This window comes from Lonchura striata, chromosome 6 (genome assembly GCF_046129695.1).
Source record: "Lonchura striata isolate bLonStr1 chromosome 6, bLonStr1.mat, whole genome shotgun sequence".
NCBI lineage: Eukaryota > Metazoa > Chordata > Aves > Passeriformes > Estrildidae > Lonchura > Lonchura striata.
In genome coordinates, this window is record NC_134608.1 from 16484494 (window position 1) to 16507640 (window position 23147).

Genomic DNA, 23147 nt, shown 5'->3' on the forward strand with positions numbered 1-23147 from the left:
AATGTTGCAGTGCAAAGACTTGAACTGGCCTTCTAGCTGTGGGGAAAATCCTCGTATCTGTGTCAAGGGAATTCTCACACTGCCCAAGCCAGTGCATTTCAAATCTTCTGCCAAGGAGGGCTGCAATGTAAGTAGAGGCATGCAAAATACTGAGAAATATTTTTCCTCACAAAAAATAAATGTGACAGATAAATAGATTTTTTAAATGGACCAAACATCCACTCCTATGCCATATTTGCTGTGGTAACTGCCCAGGCGTGTTTTACTTCTCCCACCTTCTCAAAAACCTATTAAAAGCCTTATTCCACTTCCTCCCCTATATCCTGCCTTGCATTGTACTCTTGCCCTGCTTCTCTCACAAGCTGGCAGGACAGATATGCTCATAGGGGACTGAACCATGAGCTGCAGGCCATGGCACCTCCGTGGTGGGGCACCAGAGGAAGACTGGGCATACCTGTAGGTGCACACTCATCCCAGGGAAGGTAGCTGAGGTACTGCCTCTCATCTGGCAGGAAACAATTTTCACACTTTGTCTCTACAGAAAATAGTAAAAATTGGTTACATGGGACACGATTCCTGATAGTGGCAGTAAAGGAATATTAAAGCGATGGAAAGTAAAACAACATAAATCTCCCATAATGTGAGCCAAAGGTGAAAGGAAATAAAATTAGCTGGAAAGACTGTAGCAAAAGGTTAGAGAATCTGTTTCACAATGTGTGTATGCTGTTGTAAAGCTCCAGAAGAAATGGCCACAACTTGTTATGATAGTGAAAAATAATCCAGAACTTCAGCCCTGCCAGGGTGTGACAATGCAGGGGCGAGTGTGTGTGGACTTTGCACTATAAAAGCACACTTTTCCATGGTAACCTAAAGTGGTAGGCAGGAGCAGTGGCTATAGAGTCAGGATGCCTTGGTTTCTAGGTTTTGGGCTCAGTGGGATTCTCTTAAAATGATAATGTTATTCATCTGTTTTTCTTTCTAGGACATTGAATTTATGGAAACTTTTGTTTTTGCTATTAAACTGCAAAGCCTGCAGGCTGTCAGACTGGTATTTAAAATCCAGACACAGACTCCCAGGAAAAAAACTATTGGAGAATGTTCCCTGGCACTGCGGGAGTTGAGCTCACAGGAGTCGAATCATTGGCTGGATATATCTCCTCCTTCCAAAGCACCTGTAAGTGCCAGTACTGTGAAAGCATGTTCTTATCTCTCCTAGAAGGGGTTGCTGGAAATGAATGGGAAATAATTCAGTAGTAAAACTAGAGGGGTTCTTTTTTTCCCCTTTACCCTACTTCCTTGGAGAAAGGCATTTTGATGGGGAAAAAATGCAGACTTTTGAACTCTGCACATAGCTGTTCTGGTCATAAACTGCAGATGTTTCTAGGAAAAGAGCTAGAGCAAGCTCTTCCACACTATGGCTCACAGCTTGAGGGAGGGACATTCTGGGGAAATGTTCAGCAAAGAACACCGGATAATTGTCTTTTCCGACCAAAAAAGCATCAGAAGATCCTTAGGACTCACAGCAAGAGCTCAGAGCAAATGGAATCTGCTTTTGTTATGGAAGAAAAGTGCTAAGATCTTCAGTGGCCTGAAACTGCAGAGACAGCCATATATTTAATGTTCAGATTGCATGCTGTGAAGTAGTAATTCAGACAGTTCATTTCCATTAGCGTAATAAGAAGCAGGTGGTTTTCGCAGTGGGATTTCCTTTCCCCCTACCCTCACTTTGTTTGTTTCTTTTATAGTTGTGTCTAGACATTTGTATTTTCAACAAATTAAACTTGAATTAGCAATTCAAAAGCAAATTTTATTTAAGTGTGTCTGAGTAATATGAATGATATTCTTGATTTCTAGTGTACGTTGCACTTGACATTTTTTTAATGCTAATGTGAATAACCATATTGCTTCAAAAGCAGTGAGATAAAGTGACAGAGGAAGCTGGTATCCAAAAGCCCTCCAGACACTCTGGGATTCATTCCTGTAGTACCTGTGAGGCAGCAAACCCTAACCTCTATGCCAATAGAAAGCCACAGCTCAGAGTCAACGAAGTGACTTCCTCACAGGTTTACACAGAAATTTTGTGGCTGAGCTACAAAGAGAATTTGAGTCTCTTTGATGAACTCGGGCCTGATTTTCTTTATCTAACTTGTTGCTCTCTTGCTTAGTGCATTTTGATTCATTGAAGCATATTAAAACATGAAGGCAACAAAGACTAGGCAGAGTCCATTTAAGTGAAGGCTGTCAGGAAAGGTGGGTCTCCATTGGCCTTTTCCTGCTGCTCTTACAGTGTTCTGAGGACATTAGAGTGTGACAGGAGAGCAAAGAGGATGACTCAGTTCAGCTTTGCCACTGCACAAATTCTAAAAAAAAACCCCAGGAATCAGACTGGAGATCTTGATACATACACTGTGTGTGTGGCAGTGGTGGATGTGTGTGGGCGTGTAAAACACAAGTACTTTCACAACACAGGAAGCTACACAGTATGCAGTCACCCTAAGCACTCATGACATTAAGTGACAGGGCCTTGTGTCAATGGAAACCATTGCCTATATCTCCATATTGCAAAATTCAAAAGTGTGAGAGGGAAACTCTGAAGGGTTTTTTTTTGTCAGTGGAGCTTACATGCTCTCACTTCCACACCCAGATTTAATAAAGTTGCAATGGCAGGTCTGGTTTCCCCTGTATGTGTCTGCTCTTGCCACTGTAGAATCTGTACCAGGTAAAAACTGAGGACTAGATGATTTGGCCAGTATTCCTGGCTGCAGCCCACAAGGGCCCTATGTGCACCACACATAAGCAGCTCATCAGTGGGGCACATGTACTGCAGCTATGACAAGTGCAAGATGCACTTACTGTGCATCTGCAGGTTCTGTATACAGCACATGCTTATATTTCTGTCCAGGAAATCCCAGATAGAAATGTGGGAGCCCAACATATGACAAAATTCCTGTGTTTCCTGAGTTTATAAGCAACTTAATCCAGATATTATGGCAACATTCTTCTGCTTGTAGGTGTGCCGTGCAGAACTTCAAATAGGAACTTGTTTTCAAGCAATAAACAGGAGGATACAGTTACAGATTCTTGAAGCACAAAACCTTCCTGTTTCATCCAGGCCACTGTCTTCAAGTAAGTTACATCAGCTGTTTCATGTCTCCTCTCTGAAAGCACTTGCAACAGGTAAATTGCTGCTCAAATGGGTTGGCAATTCATAACATTCTTTACAAACCTCAGACTAACACATTGTTTCGTAGATTTCCATTGCCAAGGCTCATTTCCCCAGATGTCTTACTTGATTATATTTTGTTTGGTTTGAAGATGTGTGTTTATGTATTTTGGAAGATTTTCATCCCAGTATTAATCCTGACATACAAGAGCATTAGCTTGCACTTGCTGTTTGGATACTGTTTTAATCAGTCCAATATTACTGAACATATTCTGTTTATGCAACTGGTCAGGAAAGCTATTGTAGCGTTGTTTTGGCCAGACTTTTGAGAAATAGATGCAATTTGAAGCATACATATGGATCTTGTTGGTTCCTTTTTGGGTGTGTTGTGAGTAACCCTTTGTGTGCTATGTCTTTTTCCTTCCCTTTTGTGCTAGATTTCTTTGTGAAAGTTGGAATGTTTAGTACAGAAGGGATCATCTATAAAAAGAAGACTCGCCTTCTGAAGTCCACTAATGGCCAAGTGAAGTGGGGAGAAATGATGGTTTTTCCAATTAGCCAAGCAGAACAAGGAATTAGCTTTCTCATCAAGCTCTACAGCAAAAGCTCAGTGAGAAGAAAACACTTCCTAGGACAGGTTGGTTTCTGCTAAACAGCCTGATACCATTTACTTAAAACCCAGTTCCACAGGTTTCTTGGTATGAATTTTAAAATACTTTAAATGAGGTGACATATAACAAAATAGTAAATTCTACTAAATATTCTTCTGTATGTAATCCAAGTAGAAATGGTACTGGGCTCTTAAGCATGCACTAGCATGAGAATGGGAGTTTACACTTGATTTTTCTTTCAAAAAGAAATCTTAAAGTCAGTTTTGTGTGGAGTATTACTATGTGACAGATTTCTTCAAAGAGATACAGGATCTCCTTTAGCTTCCTAAAGAAAAACACAACACCCACAGGAGCTCTATGACCTAAGGTCTGTACAAGGTGTTGGCTTACTCTACCAAAACTCTCACAACAGAGGTATGTAAAAGGAAGTATCAACAGCTACAATGAGACTCCTTTCCTGGGTAAAACAATGCTGAATTCAGTACAATAGTCTATGTATGATCAAGTGATAGTACAAATGTCCAAACACAAAATAATTTTAGCTTGTTTTTTAGCTAACAGACACGATTTCAGTAGTATTGCTTTGAAAGCATTTGTGTGATCATATTTATTTGGCCACCATAAAACTTAGTAGTCTGGTCTCATTACTCTCTCCATCCTCTTCCCCTGCTTGTTCTAATTTACCATCATCCTGTCCTTTCTATCTCTTTTCTTCTTGATATAGTGAGCCATAGCTGTTCTTAATGCTCTGTGCTTTTCCTGACCCAGTTAGGTGCAGTAACAGAGTTTTAATAAATGCATAAATTAATAATGTAGACTTGATTTTGAGACCCCAGCTGTAATGTCCCATGTCAGATGGAGGACTATGCTGTCCTTAGGTACAAAAAATGATACTGTCCTAATCTGGTGATGTTTTTTGTGTCTGCTGAAGACATGCAGCTACAGGAGATGCTCATGTGCTATAAGATATAGCACATTATGTGCTAGCAAGAGTTATGTGAAGTTCCTCCATTTTTTGTAGCCTCATGTTACACATGTCCCATCTTCCTGTTGGTGGAATTAGATTTGAAACAGGAAAAGAAAAAAATTCTTGTTCTTAGCTGTACTGCCTTGGGTGGGGGAGGGCAGAAATAACTGAGTACAATTTTGCAGTCATCTAGCAATATGTGAGGTAATCTCAATCTGATGAGTTACATTTAATTGTGGATCTTATTTATAGAGATAGGAAAACTTGTGCTCCTCAGAGGTTTTTTGGAAAAGATTGTTTTAGCTCATGAAGGCAGACATTGCCACATAACACATGAAGACATAAAATATGGCTCAGGGAAAAATGTACTTTGAGCAATTGGCTGGGTAGCTGGAAAAAAATGAATATAGCTGGATCTATTAACTTTGTTCTTCAGAGAATGGTGTTTAATTGGATGCTGTTCTAAGCAGACAATACTTAGATTAGGCTGCTTTTACAGGCATGTCTTTAATCATGAGCAAGATGTACATTGAATCTCTGTGGATGAAACATCAGCTGTCTATGGTATTCTGGAAGACATTATTCTCACTTCTTGAGGACTCATGCCCCAGCAGTATAGGCTAAATGTACTTCATGGTCAAGGTTTCTGAGAAGTCTTAAAAGGACTCATTCTTGGAAGACTTGAGGAAATAGAGTCCTGTAAATAACGCTACCTACTTACATAAGCAGAATTCTTTTGGCAGTGGAGGCTGGTGATAATGTTAAGGGGGAAAATTTCCTACTTGTACTTCATTTCCTCATTTAATGGCCACTATCCACTAACTGAATACTGAGAAGAAACGGACTCTTACTACGTGACTATGTGTGGTATGGGCATGTTAGTAACCTCTGTGGAATGCAGGTTTGGCCCTGGCTGTGGGAGTGTGCAACTTTAAATGCTCATGAAAGTGCTGGACAGCTCGTGCCGGATGCTGCATGGCTTGGAGCCAACTGCGTCCGAACACACGGAGCCGCCGCTGGCCTGGGGAGCCCCTGACCCCAGCATGTGCATTTGAGTACAGCAAGGAATGCTTTGCTTAAAACATCTTTTTAAGTACTGAAACGTTATTATGTACTGGGTTCTCTAAACTATTTTAGAATCTAAATTTAAACACAGACTCCAGCTGAAAGCCAAAATGTTAGTACTAGCAGAACTGTATTTGTTGCTGTAATCTTTTGGTCACAGTCTATACATTGTCTCTTGTTCTACACTTCCATGGTATTTATTTGATAAACTTTTTTTTTTTTTTTTTTTTTTCCCTTAATGCAGATCTGGTTAAGTTCTGATAGCAGCAACAGTGAAGCAGTAGAGCAGTGGAAAGATACCATTGCAAATCCTGAAAAAGTTGTTGTTAAATGGTACAGCATTGGTGCATCTTGAAGACTGGAGATGAAATTCAGAACTGATTTTTCTACAGAAATTCATATGCTATCTTAAGTAGTATAAATTAAAAATAAATATATTATCTATGCAAGTTCTTCAGAAGTTCTCCACTGCATCATGCCTCTGTGGAAATGGAAAATTCAGTTTCACCAAGAGAAATACTGGCTAAATACTACTAAAAAGAAGACTCGGGAAGTAGAAAAAGTGCTTGTTTGATTTCACAAAATCTTTCTTGAAAAAAGTATGTTTGCCCCTTTTGGATTTCATAAAAGCACAGAAATTCAGTTTTGGGGAGAAGCAGCTTGAATCAACTCTGTTTCACTAGCCTCTGACAACATGCTCATTTGCATTGTTGTCTTTTGCAGACTCCAACGTCCAGGGAATGGGTCATGTCAGTGGCTTGATTCTGGGCACCTGTGAGCAGCTGGGGTTGTTGGCACCATTTGATCAGAATAACGTGTGCCTGAGCAAATGGGGAAGCTGTGGCAGCAGGAGAAGGTATAAAGGGAAGTACACAATAAGGCAGTACCTGTAGGCTTTTATAATCTCCACTTTGGATGAAGGGTTGTTCAGAAGGCTGTAGCTTGAGCTTGCCCCCATCCTTTTCTCAAAACAGAGAGATGGAAAGATAAAAGTTCCTCTGACTTAGTGATCTTTACAAGAGGGGTCCTCCAGACTTGTTCTGTTTGGGTAAATTCTGGCTGGAATCAATGGAATAGTACAAGGAGGCAAGGAACCTGCCTAGGATCAGATTCAGTATTTTTAGATTGCTTTCTTATATAGAATACTTATATGTAAACCACTTCCTATCTAGTCAACAAGGTCTAGCATTTGCCTACATTGCCAAAACAAAGGCTAACATGTACAAAGGAGTAAGCGAAGATTTACTGACTTTATGTGCTTTTTGATATCAGTTAAAATGCAGCACTGTAAGGGATTCAGACTTTTAAAAGGATGGGCTGCTACTGCAGAAGTATTTGTTACATGTCTAGGATGCTAAAAAATTATGTGTGGGAGTATATTTTTATTACTTGTTTCTAGTAAGAAGAAATAAACATTTTTTTATTGCAAATTGTATTTTTCCAACAAAACCCTAGGATTATATTTTCTGTTAGTTCCCATATTTTCAGTTGTCTATTTACAGTTATTTTTAAGGGGGGAAAATACCAAGTATATAATTAATAATGTATAAATCTAAAAGCACAGACCTCTTAGCACTACTTCAACTACCTGATTTAAAAATACATACATATTTCATTAACTGCACTGCTTACATATGTACTGTTGGCTGTCTGGACTGTACAAATATGTGTGTTGGTATAGATGGTGAATAAATCTACCTGTCTTCATAACTTAGACCTAATTCCACCATCTGAGAGGATCGAGAGTGGCAGTGACATTACTCGCTGCTGGAAGGCAATAGAACATGGGGAGCAGAGAAAATGCTGTTACAGGAAAGCACATCCTCATCAAGCATACAGCTCAGAGCATCTTTACTTCAATTTTTTTGAGTGTCAGGAAGAAACAGAAACACTTAGAATTTTTTTTTTCATCGGTTGATAATTGAAACTTTCAAAACTTCAACCATCCAGTTTGTCTTTGAAATTTAATATTTTGAAAACAGAAGGATTTTTACAGACTTGTACATATTATGCTTTTCAGCCAGCCATTATAAAAGAACTGAAAAAAGGTTTTGCATATTACTTGAGAAGAAATATTGGTTCTAGCTTTTACTCTTTGCAAAACTCCCAGGAGGCCCAGAGGATCTTCACTGACACTGATAATTTTCAACCAGTTAAAACAGTTGGGAGGAGTCTGGCCTGCTGGGAAAAATAAAAAAATGAAGTGGGCTGAACTGATATTTTTGGAGTATCTTTATTTGAATACATGGATCTTTTTTATTCATTGTGGCTGAACATTTTATTCATTGTGGCAATAAACAAAAGTGCAAACTAACTGTTTCCTGATGCAGAATGCTGCTCTGTTTAAAAGAGAGGACAGGGAACATCCCAGTGTTTTATAGACTTCAATTACCAGAGCAGTGGTTCTACAGAATTTGCCAACTCAGTGGATGCTGTATAAAAAGGATTTCTGGGACAGTTTTAGGACACTTACCCTTCTAAAGGCCTAACTAGTCCCTTTTTTGCTATGCTAATATTTAATCTACATGTTTATAATAAAATCTATGAACAGCAAATATTAATTTTCCCCAATTGTTTATACTAATGTTTAGCAGCTTCTCAAAGTCAGGCTTAATTCCTACTTTTTTCTCTGAGAAAGTGCCAGCTAACAAACCCTGTTCTGTGCAGTGCTGTCTGTAGGGGGACTGCTGACACACGGGGGAGATCCATAAGGCTTCTCTGTGCAAGATGCACACAGGTCCTGCAGCACTCTGAAGAGCTGCTCTGAGGCACTGCTTCACCCTGTGCTCATTCCCAAAATGTTCTGCATTTTTGTGCTTCAGCTAAGAGTTCAATGAGTTAATAGTTGACATGCAAGAAGGAAATAAGAGGTGTCCTGGGACACTCTTCTGTTGGTCACAGCTGTATGTTGTCCCTCTAAAGCATCCTCAGACACTATTTTGATTGTGACATCCAAGTTTACTGTCATTGAAAATACTGCTAAAGCTATTTTGTCATTCACTTTATTTGTAGATAAAAGGCACACATGGTTTATAATTGGATTTGCTCTTGCTTCTAGTCAGTGACTCACCCAGTTTCCTAACCTAAAGCAATCCTTATTAAAGCAGCAGAGGTTCAGAGATGAACCAGTTTTATTTTGATCAGCTCCCAAATGGATGTGGATGAACTGGAAGAACAATTATGATCTTATATTAAATATTATTCATACAGAGATCTGTGCCTGCACAGTTAGAAACCAACTATAGACTAAACTTGATCAGATTTTCCAAAAGGTATATGTATCATTTCACTGGTTAATCAAACAATCCTGTTTTATTTATTTATAACTAATAGCATTCTGTATGTAAACAAGGTCAAACAATTTATTTTTCAAGTTTTTATGTCTCAGTGACACATCATGGCATTCTTTTTAAGGAAAAAAAAATGTGAGATTTTGCCACAGAAGATCAGTGGATGTAACAGTTTGTAAACCACATTATCATACAACATTACTTGGAAAAGAATTGTGTTTGAGCATCTGATCTTATGTGATCAAAACATAAATAGAGCCATGTTGTTAGGCATCTCCATTAGGCATCTCTGGTTTTTCCTTTTGTTGGCAGAACATCTGTATAAAACAAAAGGTGATTTTGTAAGCATTCAATTAAGTACATATGCTGCTTGACTCCAAAATTGTTTGCCTGATGAAAGTTCCCTTTAGAGTTATGAGTTGATTTTGAAGCCAAAACATAAGCTTGTCTAGAAGTTTGGGGCAGGGCTGTCCCACATCTTAATTTCATCTTGCCAACATATATATGACATGGCTGCATAGTTGTAGAATATACCCGCTCTGTTTTTCCAGCTTCTGCTGCAAAATTACATCACCATGTAAATACAGCCCTGTACATGATCTCATGCTTGGTGCATGGAAAAAGCCATCACTAAAATCAGCACCATGTTTCACAAACACTGCTCCAGCTCATGTACATTCTTTTCTCCAGCCTGCAGTGAGGAACAGGCCATTGGCTTGCAGGCCATGGCAGAACTCCCACTGTGCTCAGCAGAAGCAACCAGTCTTCAAAGCTGGTTTAGTGATGGTATGATTTATCTAAAAAAAGGTTACACACAGCTTTTTTTTTTTTTTTAATCTGTTTTTAAAATAAATGAAAATCTCTCCACATTGATGTTTCTGTAGAAAATTAATTTCATGAAAGTGGATCTGCATATCTTAATGTAATGCAATTCTTCCCATAGATTTCAGAGTCTTTAAAATAAATCCTCTGTGCTTATTCTTCCCCCATATTTGAGTGTGCAATTTTTTACTTCCTTTGATTTGACTGTAGGCTGCTCTTCTCCCTCAGCATAAACAAGTCTGTAAACAAGTCTCCTTTTTTCAATTAACTTTCTGCATTTCTAGTAATGTTTCCCCCTTCTTTACCTAGTACTGGGACCAGCATTATACATGTGTAATTTGCTGTTTAAAGAACTAGCTATAAGCAGAAGACTTTCATCCTAGGGCTTGGCTTCTGTCTGATGCTTTTCATGTCTGAGCTACCTTTGTTCACAGCTTCAATGTTATGGTTCTTTTGGTGCTCCCCAAATTTCTGTGTTCTCTGCCTCCATTGAATAAAACAATGGGACAAATTAGTTGTAATTTTTCATGTGCACCTGGGTATCTTCATTTGCCGTTTTCCTCCTCGAAAAATTACCTTAGGAAATCATTTTGTGTGATGAGAAGGAGCAAACTGTTTGTGCTTCTGACCTTTGAGGACAGTAGTGTTGTTTGACTGCCACTGCAGTGCTTTGAGACAGAGGAGGGCTCAAGGAAAAGTCATAAAAAGCTGCATTCCAGGTGGAGGGAGGGCTGCACCCCTTTCATGCATGATCTGGGAAACCCTCATTAGGGATCCCTTGTCAGATACATATTGTATTTTTTATCCTTGTCTTTATCCTTGCAAAATTTTCTGGAGCTATGGAGTGGCTAAATAGAGACATTTTCCATAGGGGGAATGATATGGTTCATATATTTCTGTGAAGCAAAGAATTGACTAAAAGGTCTTGGAGGTCTTTGAAAAAAACAGTCATAGGAATATACTTCTTCGTTTTAATATAGCCAAGCTTTGTCACTTGTAGGAGAGGAGTGGATTCTTGCTTTGTAAAACACAGCAGAAGAAAAGGGCACATACGCCCCAAAACAGGGCTGGCTTTTCTTTGCATTGGTATCATTAGTCCTTTCAACACAGAGGTGGAACTATATATGCTTAGCTGTCTCTTTTCCCGCAGTAAGGGCAAGTTGGGTTGGGAATTGTTGAAAGTGAGGTAGTGAAAGAGGTAAAATAAAAGCAGTGCTTTTGTTTTGAAAAACATTGCTTTTCAAAGCAATGTAACGTGCCTGTAACTATTGACAAAGCTTTTATTTGACATAGCTAAAGATAGATGCTTACGCATTTAGGTATTTGCTTAGGTTCTACCAATATTTCCTGGCATGAGACTGAATTCATCCTCTATTTATGTAACGCTTCATTCTGCTGTGTTCATTGACCTTTGAGCTCTAGACCTAATTATGCCTGATTTCCTATGAATCCATCCCTCATGGCTGATTGCCTTTGGTGTGCAGAAAGGGGTAGACTTCTGCCATCTTTTTGCTGCACATCACATAATTACAGAGTTTCTGTCTCTGACAGATTCTGTTACTTCTAATACGAGGTGAGCCTATGGCAGTTATTCTTTCACCTGGGAAACTGGGAACTGGCTCTCCCTTTTCTACCTGAATGTTCTTGGGTTTTCTTAAATCCTTTGAAGACAGGACTATCTGTGACATCCCTGCCATCAGTTAAATTTGGCTGCAATAAATAATGGGCTCAAAAATTATTTTGGACCTTGGAAGAGAAATGAGTGAAAGCAAGCTCTGCTGCTTCAGGACCCTGAGGCTTAGCTGTGATTTCCTCTGTTCTGCTGCAGGCCAGAGAAGCTTTTCAGATCAGTGCTGATCATGATTCCAGCAATACTAGTTCTCAAGGCAGCTTAATCATTCTCTCTAAAGATACATTTCTTAAAGCATGGACATTTTCTTGAAACATGTCGCTCTGTATGAACAGATCAAAGCACCAGTACAAGCATATGAGCCATGCCAGCTGTATCAACACTTCAGTAGGAATTTTGGCAGTAAAAGCCATTAATCCAGTATTCACGTATAGATGCTCAGGTGGTGCAATGTAAACTGGACTGTGCATTGGTAGATCCAAGCCAGCTCATCTTATCTGAGATCTGGACATGCAAGCCAAAGAAACTACAATCTTCTGCTGAAAAAGTAAGATTGTGACTGTTCTGTTCATCTCTTGGAAAGCTTCAGCAGGGTGTATCAAAATCTCAGAAGTGTACAGGGCTCGAAATACATTTTCAGCAGCTCACATGAAAATGGGAAAAAAGAATCCTCACCTGTAATCTGGACTGATGCAGAGTTACTCTACTCTGTTGCTCTAGAGAGCCATGATTTACGTTCTTAGTTTTTGTGCTTCCTGATTAGAAATACAGCCTCATGATCAACAAGTCGTGTCCATTTGTATCCATCTTACTAAACAGAATTTCTTGATATGGCAGGGAAGAAGAAGGTGGACAACTCATATAAGCTGCTTGAATATTTCTCTGCACTAGTTTTCTGAGCTGCAAGTGGGAAGCCACTTTAACAGAAAATATTAAGATACTGAACAAAAAAAAAAACCCTACAAAAACAACAAACTAATTCTTTGACACTGTGTCTGTGTGAATCTGTTTCTTCATGTGACACAACAAAGACTATTCTTTCTGGCCTTACAGAAGAGACCTACAACAATAATTACATAAAATGCAGTGCTTATTAATTAGAATATAGTAACATCAAATATTTTGCTGATTCATTAAAATATAGTATTATATATTCATACCTATGTTACTAAATAAATTAGTTAAACCAGCAATTATTTTTTCAGATATTTGCTTTTTTTAATTTGAACTCCTGCATTTCTGACTTTGAGCAATGCAAATAAATTGGCCATATTACCTCTGAGTGAGACTGAACATCTCTCATTCAATAACTTATTTTAATGTATTTGACCTAAAATCTGAATTTTGGTTTCATTTTACATAATATTACCTGTTTATCAGTATGCAGTATGTGAAATAAAAATTATGTAGGTTGTTGGAAGCAAGAATGGCAAAGCATCTACAGGAAGGGTAGGTCATGAGGGATGCAGAACTAACTACTAACTTATAATTCCAACAAGTACAAATAAGACACTAGCTGATTATCCCTGGAAGTAGTGTTTGAGCTGTTCAACAGTCTGCAAAATCATGCAATGCTTTCACTCCAAGGATATCTCCTCTCAGAAGGTGTCTGCAGCTGTTACAAATCAATAGGAAAGACCAGAAATGTTCCAGTGAAGTGCTTGTGCACAGATTTCTCATTTCTGTGTCTCAGTCTTTTACAGGAGAGCCAACACACCATTAGCCCAGCAATCCTCACCCTAGGGTCTGAGTTCCATGGTACTCAGTCTTTTAGGTAACTGATGACTTACTGGCCATAGCCAAGTAGAGCTGTGCAGCAAATCTTAGTTCTAAGGATAAAATTAGAGAATTGGGGACATTAAAAAATAGTTCATTATCAGGAATATGAAATGTTCTGAATCTGCAACACATAAAGATCTCAGTAATTTCAAAGCATGCCTAGAGAAATAGGAAAGGGGGAAGCTTGGCATTTGAGTCTGGTCTCCTGAGAGCATACCTGACAATGTGTTCACTTCTGAAGAGATCTATTTTCTAGTTAGTGAGATTAACAGACCATTTATGAAACTGTCTTACAGAAATGCATGGACTGCATTACATGAAAGCAGGAAAATTATTAAATTCACATTTTTAGAAAGACAGAGTTCAGTATGTTATAATCTGAATTTTTAGAAGTTCATTGAGGGCCCAAGAAGAGACCAGAACAACCTGGAAACGAAGATAAGAGCCTGTGACACTGGAACCATGAAATAAAATTGTGATAATACCACTGGACTGTGCAAAGCAGTGGCATCCAGCTCACAGAAGTTCCTATAGGTTTACTATGGCTATGATTACATAGGTGAAGAAGGTTAAAGAACAAAGGCAGAACAAAGGCAGGTAACACTAATGAAGAGGTTATAGGAGAAAAACCCACACTGCTTCTCTATGCTGCAGCAAATGGCACAACCTAAGAAAATGTTCAGCATTTTGATAAAGATGCAAAACCTGCAGTAGACTGGACAGCCACTCAGGAGACTGCTCATGCCAGTAACCCAGGCAGAGAAGAAGCAGTGACTGCTACACCAAAGGAATTCATGGTGGAAGGGTCAGGGGACCATGTTGTGACAGGTAAAGCACACGGTTCTCATGAAAGCAAACAAGTTACCGACTGCTGTTAGACAGGGTCACAGAGTGAAAGCTAAGAAACTAATGGGACTGTGTTTATGTTGGAAACTAGCATCCACCTGCCTTGGTGTCAGTTAAAGCCAGAGATGACAAAGAAAAAAATCCTGATATTCTGGAGTTCTGGGACCTGTCACTTGGCATCATACACACCCACACCCACACTCACCCACACCCATACACCCCCATATGCACACACCCATAGACTGGGGGGCAAATGGTTTAGGCAGCAGCCTCACAGGAGGTGGTCCTGCTGTTGAGTGAGTTTGTTGCTGTGAACAGAAGAAAACCAGCCAAAAAAAAAAATCTCCAACTTTCTTCAAATGCTACACTACCAAAGAGCACATTTTGCTTAAGGAGAGAGAATTTCTATGATCTCCCCCAGTGAAGTTGGCATCTTTCTCTACAGCTATCAAACAGGCAGTCATTTACTCCCAGACATTAAGTCCTCACAAGCCTATGCTGAGTATTTCCACAGTACAAGGCTGTTTAGCACTTTGACAGGAGGCCTTTTTGGTAAGTGTAGGCAGAAGGTGCAAAACAATCTGAAGTGCAGTGAGAGTACAGTATTGCATTTGTATGGAGATGCTACAGATTCAGATTCATACACTATCAGACAGAAAGAACGGCATGTTTCTGTACCACACAGCCATTGGGGTATGATATGATCGCACTGATTCTTGTAGGCCATGAATTTTGAGTGTGCAATGATGTCAGGGATAATATTCTGGTGTGCTGAGGTTAATGGCTTAATTTGTGTTTATTCAAGCTGATTGCAGGCCTCCCAAATTACATACATTAAAATATTGAAACATCTCCTGACAGCTGTAATAAATTAGCCTACTACTGTAATTTACAGGAAGGAGGTGGGTAAGGACAAAACTATAGCACACAGTAATTTCTAGAGGTTGATACTGAAAGCACAAATGGGCACAGCACACATTTTCAGAGGGTGAAACTGGTATTTTGTGCTTCAGAATGAAGATTCTTGAACTGGTAATATACTAATAAAAAATTAAAAAAATAAAAAATAAAAAATAAAAAAAATAAAAAATAAAAAATTAAAAATTAAAAATTAAAAATTAAAAATTAAAAAAAAAAAAGTAAGTACCATCCTGAGACCATAGTTAAGAGTTTTGCACAGATGACACAGTTATGCATTGTTTCACTTTCCACTGGGAAAGCCCCAGCTGCAGAATAGTATTGAGCTGTAGTCATCATGTTTCAATACAGATACAGGACAAAACAGAGTGAGTTTAATGGAAATTACTATATCAAGAACAAGAAAATCTGACCTGTAAGGAGTAAGGTACTGGGTGGTTGATGGAAAAGAGAAAGCATTGAGATAAAATTCTAATATTCTAATTATGCACGTTTGTGGAAAAGGAAGACAAAGATTGACTGTTCTCCGTGTCACTAGGGATGAACTGAATACTTATGTCATCACAGATTACAAGGAAGTTTCAGCTAGAAAATATCTGCTTTGATATTTTAAAAAGCCTAGCAGTATTTTGCATTTCTATAAAATACTGAAGAAAAAAGGTTCTCATTTACAACCTGAGTGTCTTAAAAGCTTGATTATTACTAAACATGAATGAGGAGGTGATTTTCTTTACTTCTTTAGTCTGCTGTCCTGCAGAAAAATCTTTAAAAAACAGTTCTTACCAGTGGTTCAAAAATTATATATGGGAAGTTTAAGTGACATCAAAATTATATCTCTTTTTTACTGGCTATTTAAACCTTTCACGGCAGTTCGGCAGTATTCAAAAATAAGACTGACCAAAAGTAACTTTTACAAAGGGAGTGTGATGAACTCATGTCACCGCTGATGAGGAAATAACTTTATGCAATTCACCCATTGGGTAGATATTTATTTCTGATAGAGTAATGGTCCACATGGTAATAATAATGGTTGTATTACCATAAAGCACAACTTTCAGCAAACACAGCTTTTCCTCTTTTGTTTAATACACTAATTCCCTACTGTCTGTTCTGTCCCACAAACATTGCTCTGTAAAACCTTTCCATTACATCAGGCATGAACAAAAAGCTAAAACAAAGGTTCACTGACTTCCTCAGTCAGGGGCCTCATCACACCTTCCTTGGTCACCTTTCATTGCAATGGGTGTGTTCAAGTACACACAGTGTTCTTTGTCAGGCCACCAGCCAGAAATATGAGTTTATAAAGTACTATTGAAAAAGTGTAGTGTTGTTTCCTGATCTCATTTTGGAAGCTCTTCTAGTGATTTTCACTGCCCAAGCCCACTTCCATCAGTGTAGTATTGACAGTGACTTTAAATGAAACAAGATGAAGACGCCAGCAATAAAATCATGGTGGTATACGACCAGCATGGAATTTGTTCCAGGTACCTCTCCTGAAACAAATGGGACCACATGGAATCAGTAAAAATGCTTTAAATTTGTGGGTTTTTTCTTTTTAAGTGTCATCCCATGATACCATCAGTTTCTTTATCACTTAGAATCTGGAGTCTGATGTTTCTGTGTATGGGGATGGCAAGAATTTTTTGTCAGAGAGAACAGCTATGCTAATAATTTGGAACAGAATAAAGGCAGCAAGAAAATATAGTCTGTTCTTGGTTCTAAGCTGAATTTGCCTTAACTTGGTGAACTGTTGGCTGCTTTGAACTTGAATATGTTTTGACTTGGTAACAAATACAAGGCAATTTAAAAACTCCCACATGCTGTATTAACAGGACACATGCACAGGGAGAAGTTTAGGAAGGTTGCTTTTGCTTACATATCTGTAACGCATAGTTGGAAACCTGAGCAGCACCACCAGAGACTTTTAAAATTAATTTAGTTGCATTTCAGTCCCAACCTATCCACATTTATAGTATAGTCTGTATCATAATCCAGATTAAATTGAATAAGCATATCCTGAATTTCAAAGCCCTTCTGTATCCAGTCATATTTGCTAAGAGTTTGACGCACAAGCCGCTTTGCTGATTCCTGAACAAGTTCAGTATAACAGGACCGGGCCTACCATGGCTCATATTGATTTTTATGATTATGTTATTTTATTACACTTCATTTATGCATTGAAACAATTTCTTTTTTCTTCTACAGAGCTTCCTGTTGGCAACATGCCAGTATGTGAATGGCATATAGTCTTGACTCCTTTTGTTGTATCGTGTGGTCTAATGCCAACTTTTTGTTTAAAAAGGGTGTGAAAGGATTTGGTCTACGAGAAAATGATGCTAAGCACTAGCTGTGACATCATTTGAGTACTTGCCTCATGCTTACCCCCAGATACTGTCAGAGTTACAGAGTAGAATAGAATTTTTTTAAATCAATTTCAGCAGGAATTCTGCTATAAAATCCTTTCGGACTTTAGTTTCTAACTTAAGTAAAAGTTTTGTTCTCATTCATAAAAAAAATTTTAGCTCATACCAAATACCTTTTAGCTCATACCAAGTACCTGACTACTATAAATGTATGCTTTGGACAAAGACCAACTATGATAACCATACTTAGCCTTAGTAAGTGTCAAATTAATTTCTAAAGCTGTTTCATGTGGTTATCAATTTCCCATTCCCATTTGTTATGCAGCGTTGCTAGGTGTTCTTATAACATCTGTGATACAACCTCTGCTCTTAAAATGCATAGGCTGTGTTACAGCAAGAAAAACATCACAACAGAAATCATTAATAGATATTTTTACAGATGAAAATTAATATGCAGATGATTTGGCTTATTTTCTAATTACTGAGACCTTCTTTCTTGGAATGAGTATTAATTTGAATAAAAAACTAATGGCCAGATTGTTTAATTGTTGAAAATTATAATGCAGATGATCTATTTTATTTTCTAATCACTTAGACCTTATTCCTTGGAATGAATATTAATTTAAATTTAAAAAAAATGGCCATAAATGTTTCCAAGATTTGTATGCAAAGCTCTGCATGAAAAATAGAACAGAATTAAGTGACTTAATTGAGTACTTATTGTCATGTTCTCGTCATAAGATGTTTTCTCATAGAACAGACAAAACAAAATATTATTATTTAGCTGCTAATTTTTTGTAAAAAGTTTAGGTCTCAAGGTAAGGTCTTAGGCCCTTAGAAACCAAGTGAGTTACTTTTGAAAAATAATTTCTAATGGTGTTCTTTTCCTAAGGGGAATATGTCTGTTAATAAAAAATGACAGAATCATAATTAATTTTATTTATTTTCTTGATAGACTATTCATTGCCTCAGGTATATTCCACAAAGATGGAATAAGAAAGAAGCAGAAGACTTAAGAACAAGCCATGCCCAAATGACTATGGGGTAGTAGAAAAATGATGTGGGCTTCTCTGTGTGAGTTCATGCATCTGGTTTGTGTGTACCTACAGAGGAAGCTGCAGAAGGAACTGTAGAAGAAACTGGCAGAAGGACCACAAGATAGTTGTGTGCAGATGAAGGCCCCCCAGAAAAACAGAGAAGCTCAAAAGGTATCAGGCAGCTGACACATGAGCAATAGAGCTGAGCTTGGCTAGACATTTGTGCTACTCTGGCAATACCAACTATTTCTGAAGACTGTTTAATTATTCAGAGTGCACTGGCTGCTTTAAAACGCTGCAGAGTAAATCAAACCATGGTAGCTTTTTTTCATAGCTATCAAGTTAAAGCATGAGAAAACAGAAATTGAAGTACTTTTCATGCTCAAATTATGTGTTTTTTTGTATCTTTAATGTGCTACTTTTTCATTAACCTTAATTACAAGTTTCCTTGGTTTATCATTTTTAGTTTAGGAGTAATAATATTACTCTAAAGTCATCTGGAAAAAATTGTCAAGATTTTACTCTACATTATGAAATCCATTTTCAAGTAGTTTTGTCAGTGACTAATTCTCAGCATTGGTTGAAACAGCTTTTGCGGAAAATTAGATCTTTATTAAATGCACATTTTTAAACAAAAAGACTGATTTCTGGGGAAAATCTTGTTTTCTTTTAAATTAACTAATTAAATTCTCAGAAATAGTCTCTTAGCCAAAAACAGAAAAGCATCAATTTGGAAATATTCCCATATCTTCCTATGGGAGCTGTAGCTCAAATAATTTATTGTCCTCTGTTAGGAGTTGCTCTCTGTAAGGAGACTGCAACTCCAAGGAAGCAGTGCAGGCCATCGACATGACAGGAGATTGACAGACATACTCACAAGCCAAACCTGAAACCTCGGGTACAGCTCCAAGGAACCAGCAGGGTGACATTTTCTAGAGTCTAGCTTTTGGAACTCTTGGGGAATAGGCTTGGGAAATGTGGCTTCCTCTTGTATTCCAAGATTCTACACCATCTCCTGCAACATAAAATTTCCAAGAGCAACAGAATAAAAATTACTATCAACTTGTCTTTCTCCTTACTTCTTTGAAACTAGCATTATTCACACACAGGAACATGGGAACTACATAAGGTTTTGATATTGTGGGAGTTTGGCACCACATAGTACTGGTCCCACTATCTTCTAGAAGTGTCATCTGACAGCTAACTTAATCATATTATACCTGGTGTCTGCACATTTGTTTGACTATACCAATTAGAATTTATATAATCCTAAACTATATTGTAAAGAAAGTTCACCCCTCAGCACAGTTTAGTAAACAGTCTTATCTTACCTTAGGCTTCCACTCTTTTCCATTCAACATATGGTTTCACTTTGAAAGAGAAGACTTACAATAAACGGTATCATCAGTAGGTTGATAAATGCTGTAATTTGTAACATGACATGTTTGAGAAAGATTTCCCATGCTTAGTCAATGCTTAATTGCTTTCTAAAATATTAACTTTTGCTACATATTTAGGCATTAAGTACTGTATATAGGAAAAGAGATTATGGTTCTTTCCCATCTCTCCAACAATTTTAGTTTTTCATTTATTTTACATGTACATGCTGGTTTTTGGATACTTAACAGAGATGCTAACCTCAACATCCTTTCACTTAAGAGACAAATGGAATCTTAACTCTACCTCAATGGCCCTGGGTTTGCTGCTCTTGTAATGTGGCACATCAAAAGTTCTGAATAGTGGAATTTACATTTCACAGTGCAAATGCAGTGGAATCACCAGGCCCTACACTGGGTACTGCAAGGTTCCTGAAAACCTTCAGCCCAGATGAAGACTTGGGCCTGCCTGTATGAAACATTTTGCTTGGAGGTCAGATGAGGCACAGAGGTGACAGAAATGCTTAAGGTTTCTGAGGTTCCTTGTGACTTTCTTCTTTTTGTGACATCACCAGAATACATACAGTTTCCACTTGAACCATCAGTGCTTTTTGCCTGAAATAGGTCACTGCAGTGAGACTATTTCTCTGTGGTAATTATGGATGTATCTACACAGCTCCCAAAAGAGACAAACAACACATATCTTCAGCATAACAAGGCTAGTGCAGGTCTATGCTCAGTTCTTTTTCTTATTGACATGAGTCTGCAAAGAAGTGCTCCCAGGAAAGTGCTCAGGTAAGTCATATATAGAGTAGTATGAAGACTGAGCACATCGTAGGGCTTGGAGTATGCCTGGTGATGTACTGCCATGACCTGTACACATGGAAAAGGATTAAAGTTCTATCAACACGCTGACGTGGGAGGTTTATGACTAAGTCAATCATCCTGTTTAAAAGGCAAACTTGCACTCATCAGAAAAACATACAAAGGGGCCACTAGTAGTGCCTGGAGCCAGAAATTTCCAGCTTCTGCTCACACAGAACAGCTGGCAAAGACAGATTCTGAAAATGAAACAGAGGCAAGACAGGAGATGATGGGACTAGAAAACCAGGCATCCCTTCTCCAGGTAGTACAGGATTCTAAGTCTAGCAGAAATCATCAGCCCACCTCTGGCGATGCAAACCTATGCCTGAGGATAGCAAGTCCTGGATCATTTGGCAAATTAAGAGCCAAACCTTAACCAAGCTTTTTATCAATCTTATCACTTTATTAAATATAATTACACTAGGATAATAAAATAAATTAAATATATACAAAACATAATAAATATAGCATAATAAAGAGATTAAATATAACTATAATATAACATATGATACAATATATAATAAATAAATGATGAATATAATAACACTAAGATACATTTTGTGACACCCTCAGGTGAATGAGGTCAAATACAAATGCTGATACTGAAGGTATATGCCAAAGAAATTACATTTGGGAGTGTTCCAGCATCTTGGGAAAGAAGCAATTTCCCATGTAACTGTCATTCTTGCACATTTTTTGGCATGTGACCATAAGAGCACTGAAAGGCTTTTTCTTCTATGTCCCCAAATCAAAGATTTACCAGCTAATAGTGGAGACATTTGGACATCCATATATAATGGAATGAACAGTTTCTCATTCAACTTCTTGACAAGAGTATAGCATACCAAGCTGGTATCATGCTTTATTCTGACAAACTGACATATAAACTTGGGAAGGCACGGCACCTGGAAAAATCCAGATTCACTGTCAAATTCTACAGCTTCAAAATCAGCCTGAAACTGAACAGACAAGTGGAAATTGGATATAGACTGATGCCTGTTTATTAAGGGCTTCTCTGCTTTTCACTTTGCAGTGCATAATGAAAACCAGTCTCAAAAAACTACCATTTAAGAGGCCTATGTATAAAGATCACATGAATGAACAGCTCATTGCGAATTCAGTAAATTTGAATCACTTTAGGTTTCTTTTCCTTATTCTAGGATCTTCTATTTGTTCTGTCTGGCCATTTCTAACATGGATTTTGCTTCTTCATTCCATGTACACTTCAAGTTTGGAAGGAAATCCAGGGAATCAGGTGTCCAAGTAGTAGGATCAGTCTTGTCATAGTAATTTCTTGCAGCAACAGTGTCTTCAGTTGACCAACATTAAACTTTCTCACAGTTCTTTCCTGCTTAGTTGCAAACCTGTTTAGCCTGTGCAAAGTGCAAAGGTGTTGCTTGTAGAAGTGAGGGGCTTAAGAGTCTTATGCAGCCCAGCTCAATCAAAGGTTTTAGGAAACAGCCCCACTGAGATTAATGCCCATGTTCATGGACATATGTTCTACATGTTTGATAAAAGCCAGGCTATCTGCATATTGCCTTTCAGAACTAATATCATAGTTCTGGTAGTTCTCTGCCAGGAGAAATGGAACACATACATTTTGGCCATTGCACTGGTTTGCAAAAAAGGTGTAAGTCACAGATCCATTACAGAACTCCTAAACATTTCCCACACAAGCAAATAAGGAGTGAATAATTGTATTTGAATTCCTTTTTTTTTTTTTTTCATTTCCATGGGTTTATATAAAAAAACAATTGCTTAAAATTTGGATCATGTTTTTTGAAACTTTGCAAATCCATATGGTTGTTTTTGTGCTTTTGCTTTTTTGTACTCTTGGATTTCAACATCAGTTGTTCCTATGGTAATGTTCAACACCGTTGTCTAAACACAGTCTGGTATCTCCTCAAGTGTGTTTGGCACAATGACTTCTTTCAAGTGATGTAGGTTTGGGTTGTTTTGGTATGGCTTTGTCTTTTAGTATGTCACTACTTAAGCAAATGGCTGAGACTGCAGCTTATTACACACACTAAATAAACAATCAGATTTTTCTTTTATTTTGTATTACCCAACTCTATGTTGACATCTGTTGTCTACAAATACACTGAGCCAGTACCATCTTTCCTCTATATGTTTGTCATTAATTCAAAGAGGCACTGAGTCACTGCTGAAACTTTTAGCATCTAATTCAAAGTTAACATGAAAAAAATAGTATTTTTTTACTTAACATCTGGCCAGGACACATATATTGTGACTGTAATACCTTTCAGTGTCAATCTTAAATAGTATTTAAGATTGAAGTGCAACTAATTAAAACTTTGTCTGTCCTTCAGATGTCTTTCCTGCTGTTGTGTGGGGATAATGACATACTAGCTTCTCACTTCAGTGGCCAAACTAAACAAATGGAAAATAGTTCTGG

The 23147-nt window shown here is 37.9% G+C and overlaps 1 protein-coding gene across 1 annotated transcript in view; it reads left to right on the forward strand.

Annotated features, from left to right (window-relative positions):
- Nucleotides 1–6267, forward strand: part of TC2N (tandem C2 domains, nuclear) — a 28293-nt gene extending 22026 nt beyond the window's left edge. The window contains exons 8-12 of the mRNA XM_021531953.2: nt 11–127; nt 983–1174; nt 3012–3126; nt 3601–3800; nt 6051–6267. Of these exons, the coding sequence (XP_021387628.2) occupies nt 11–127; nt 983–1174; nt 3012–3126; nt 3601–3800; nt 6051–6161 (735 nt within the window). The 3' untranslated portion in view covers nt 6162–6267. The remainder of the gene's footprint in view (nt 1–10; nt 128–982; nt 1175–3011; nt 3127–3600; nt 3801–6050) is intronic.
- The last annotated feature ends 16880 nt before the right edge of the window (nt 6268–23147 follow it).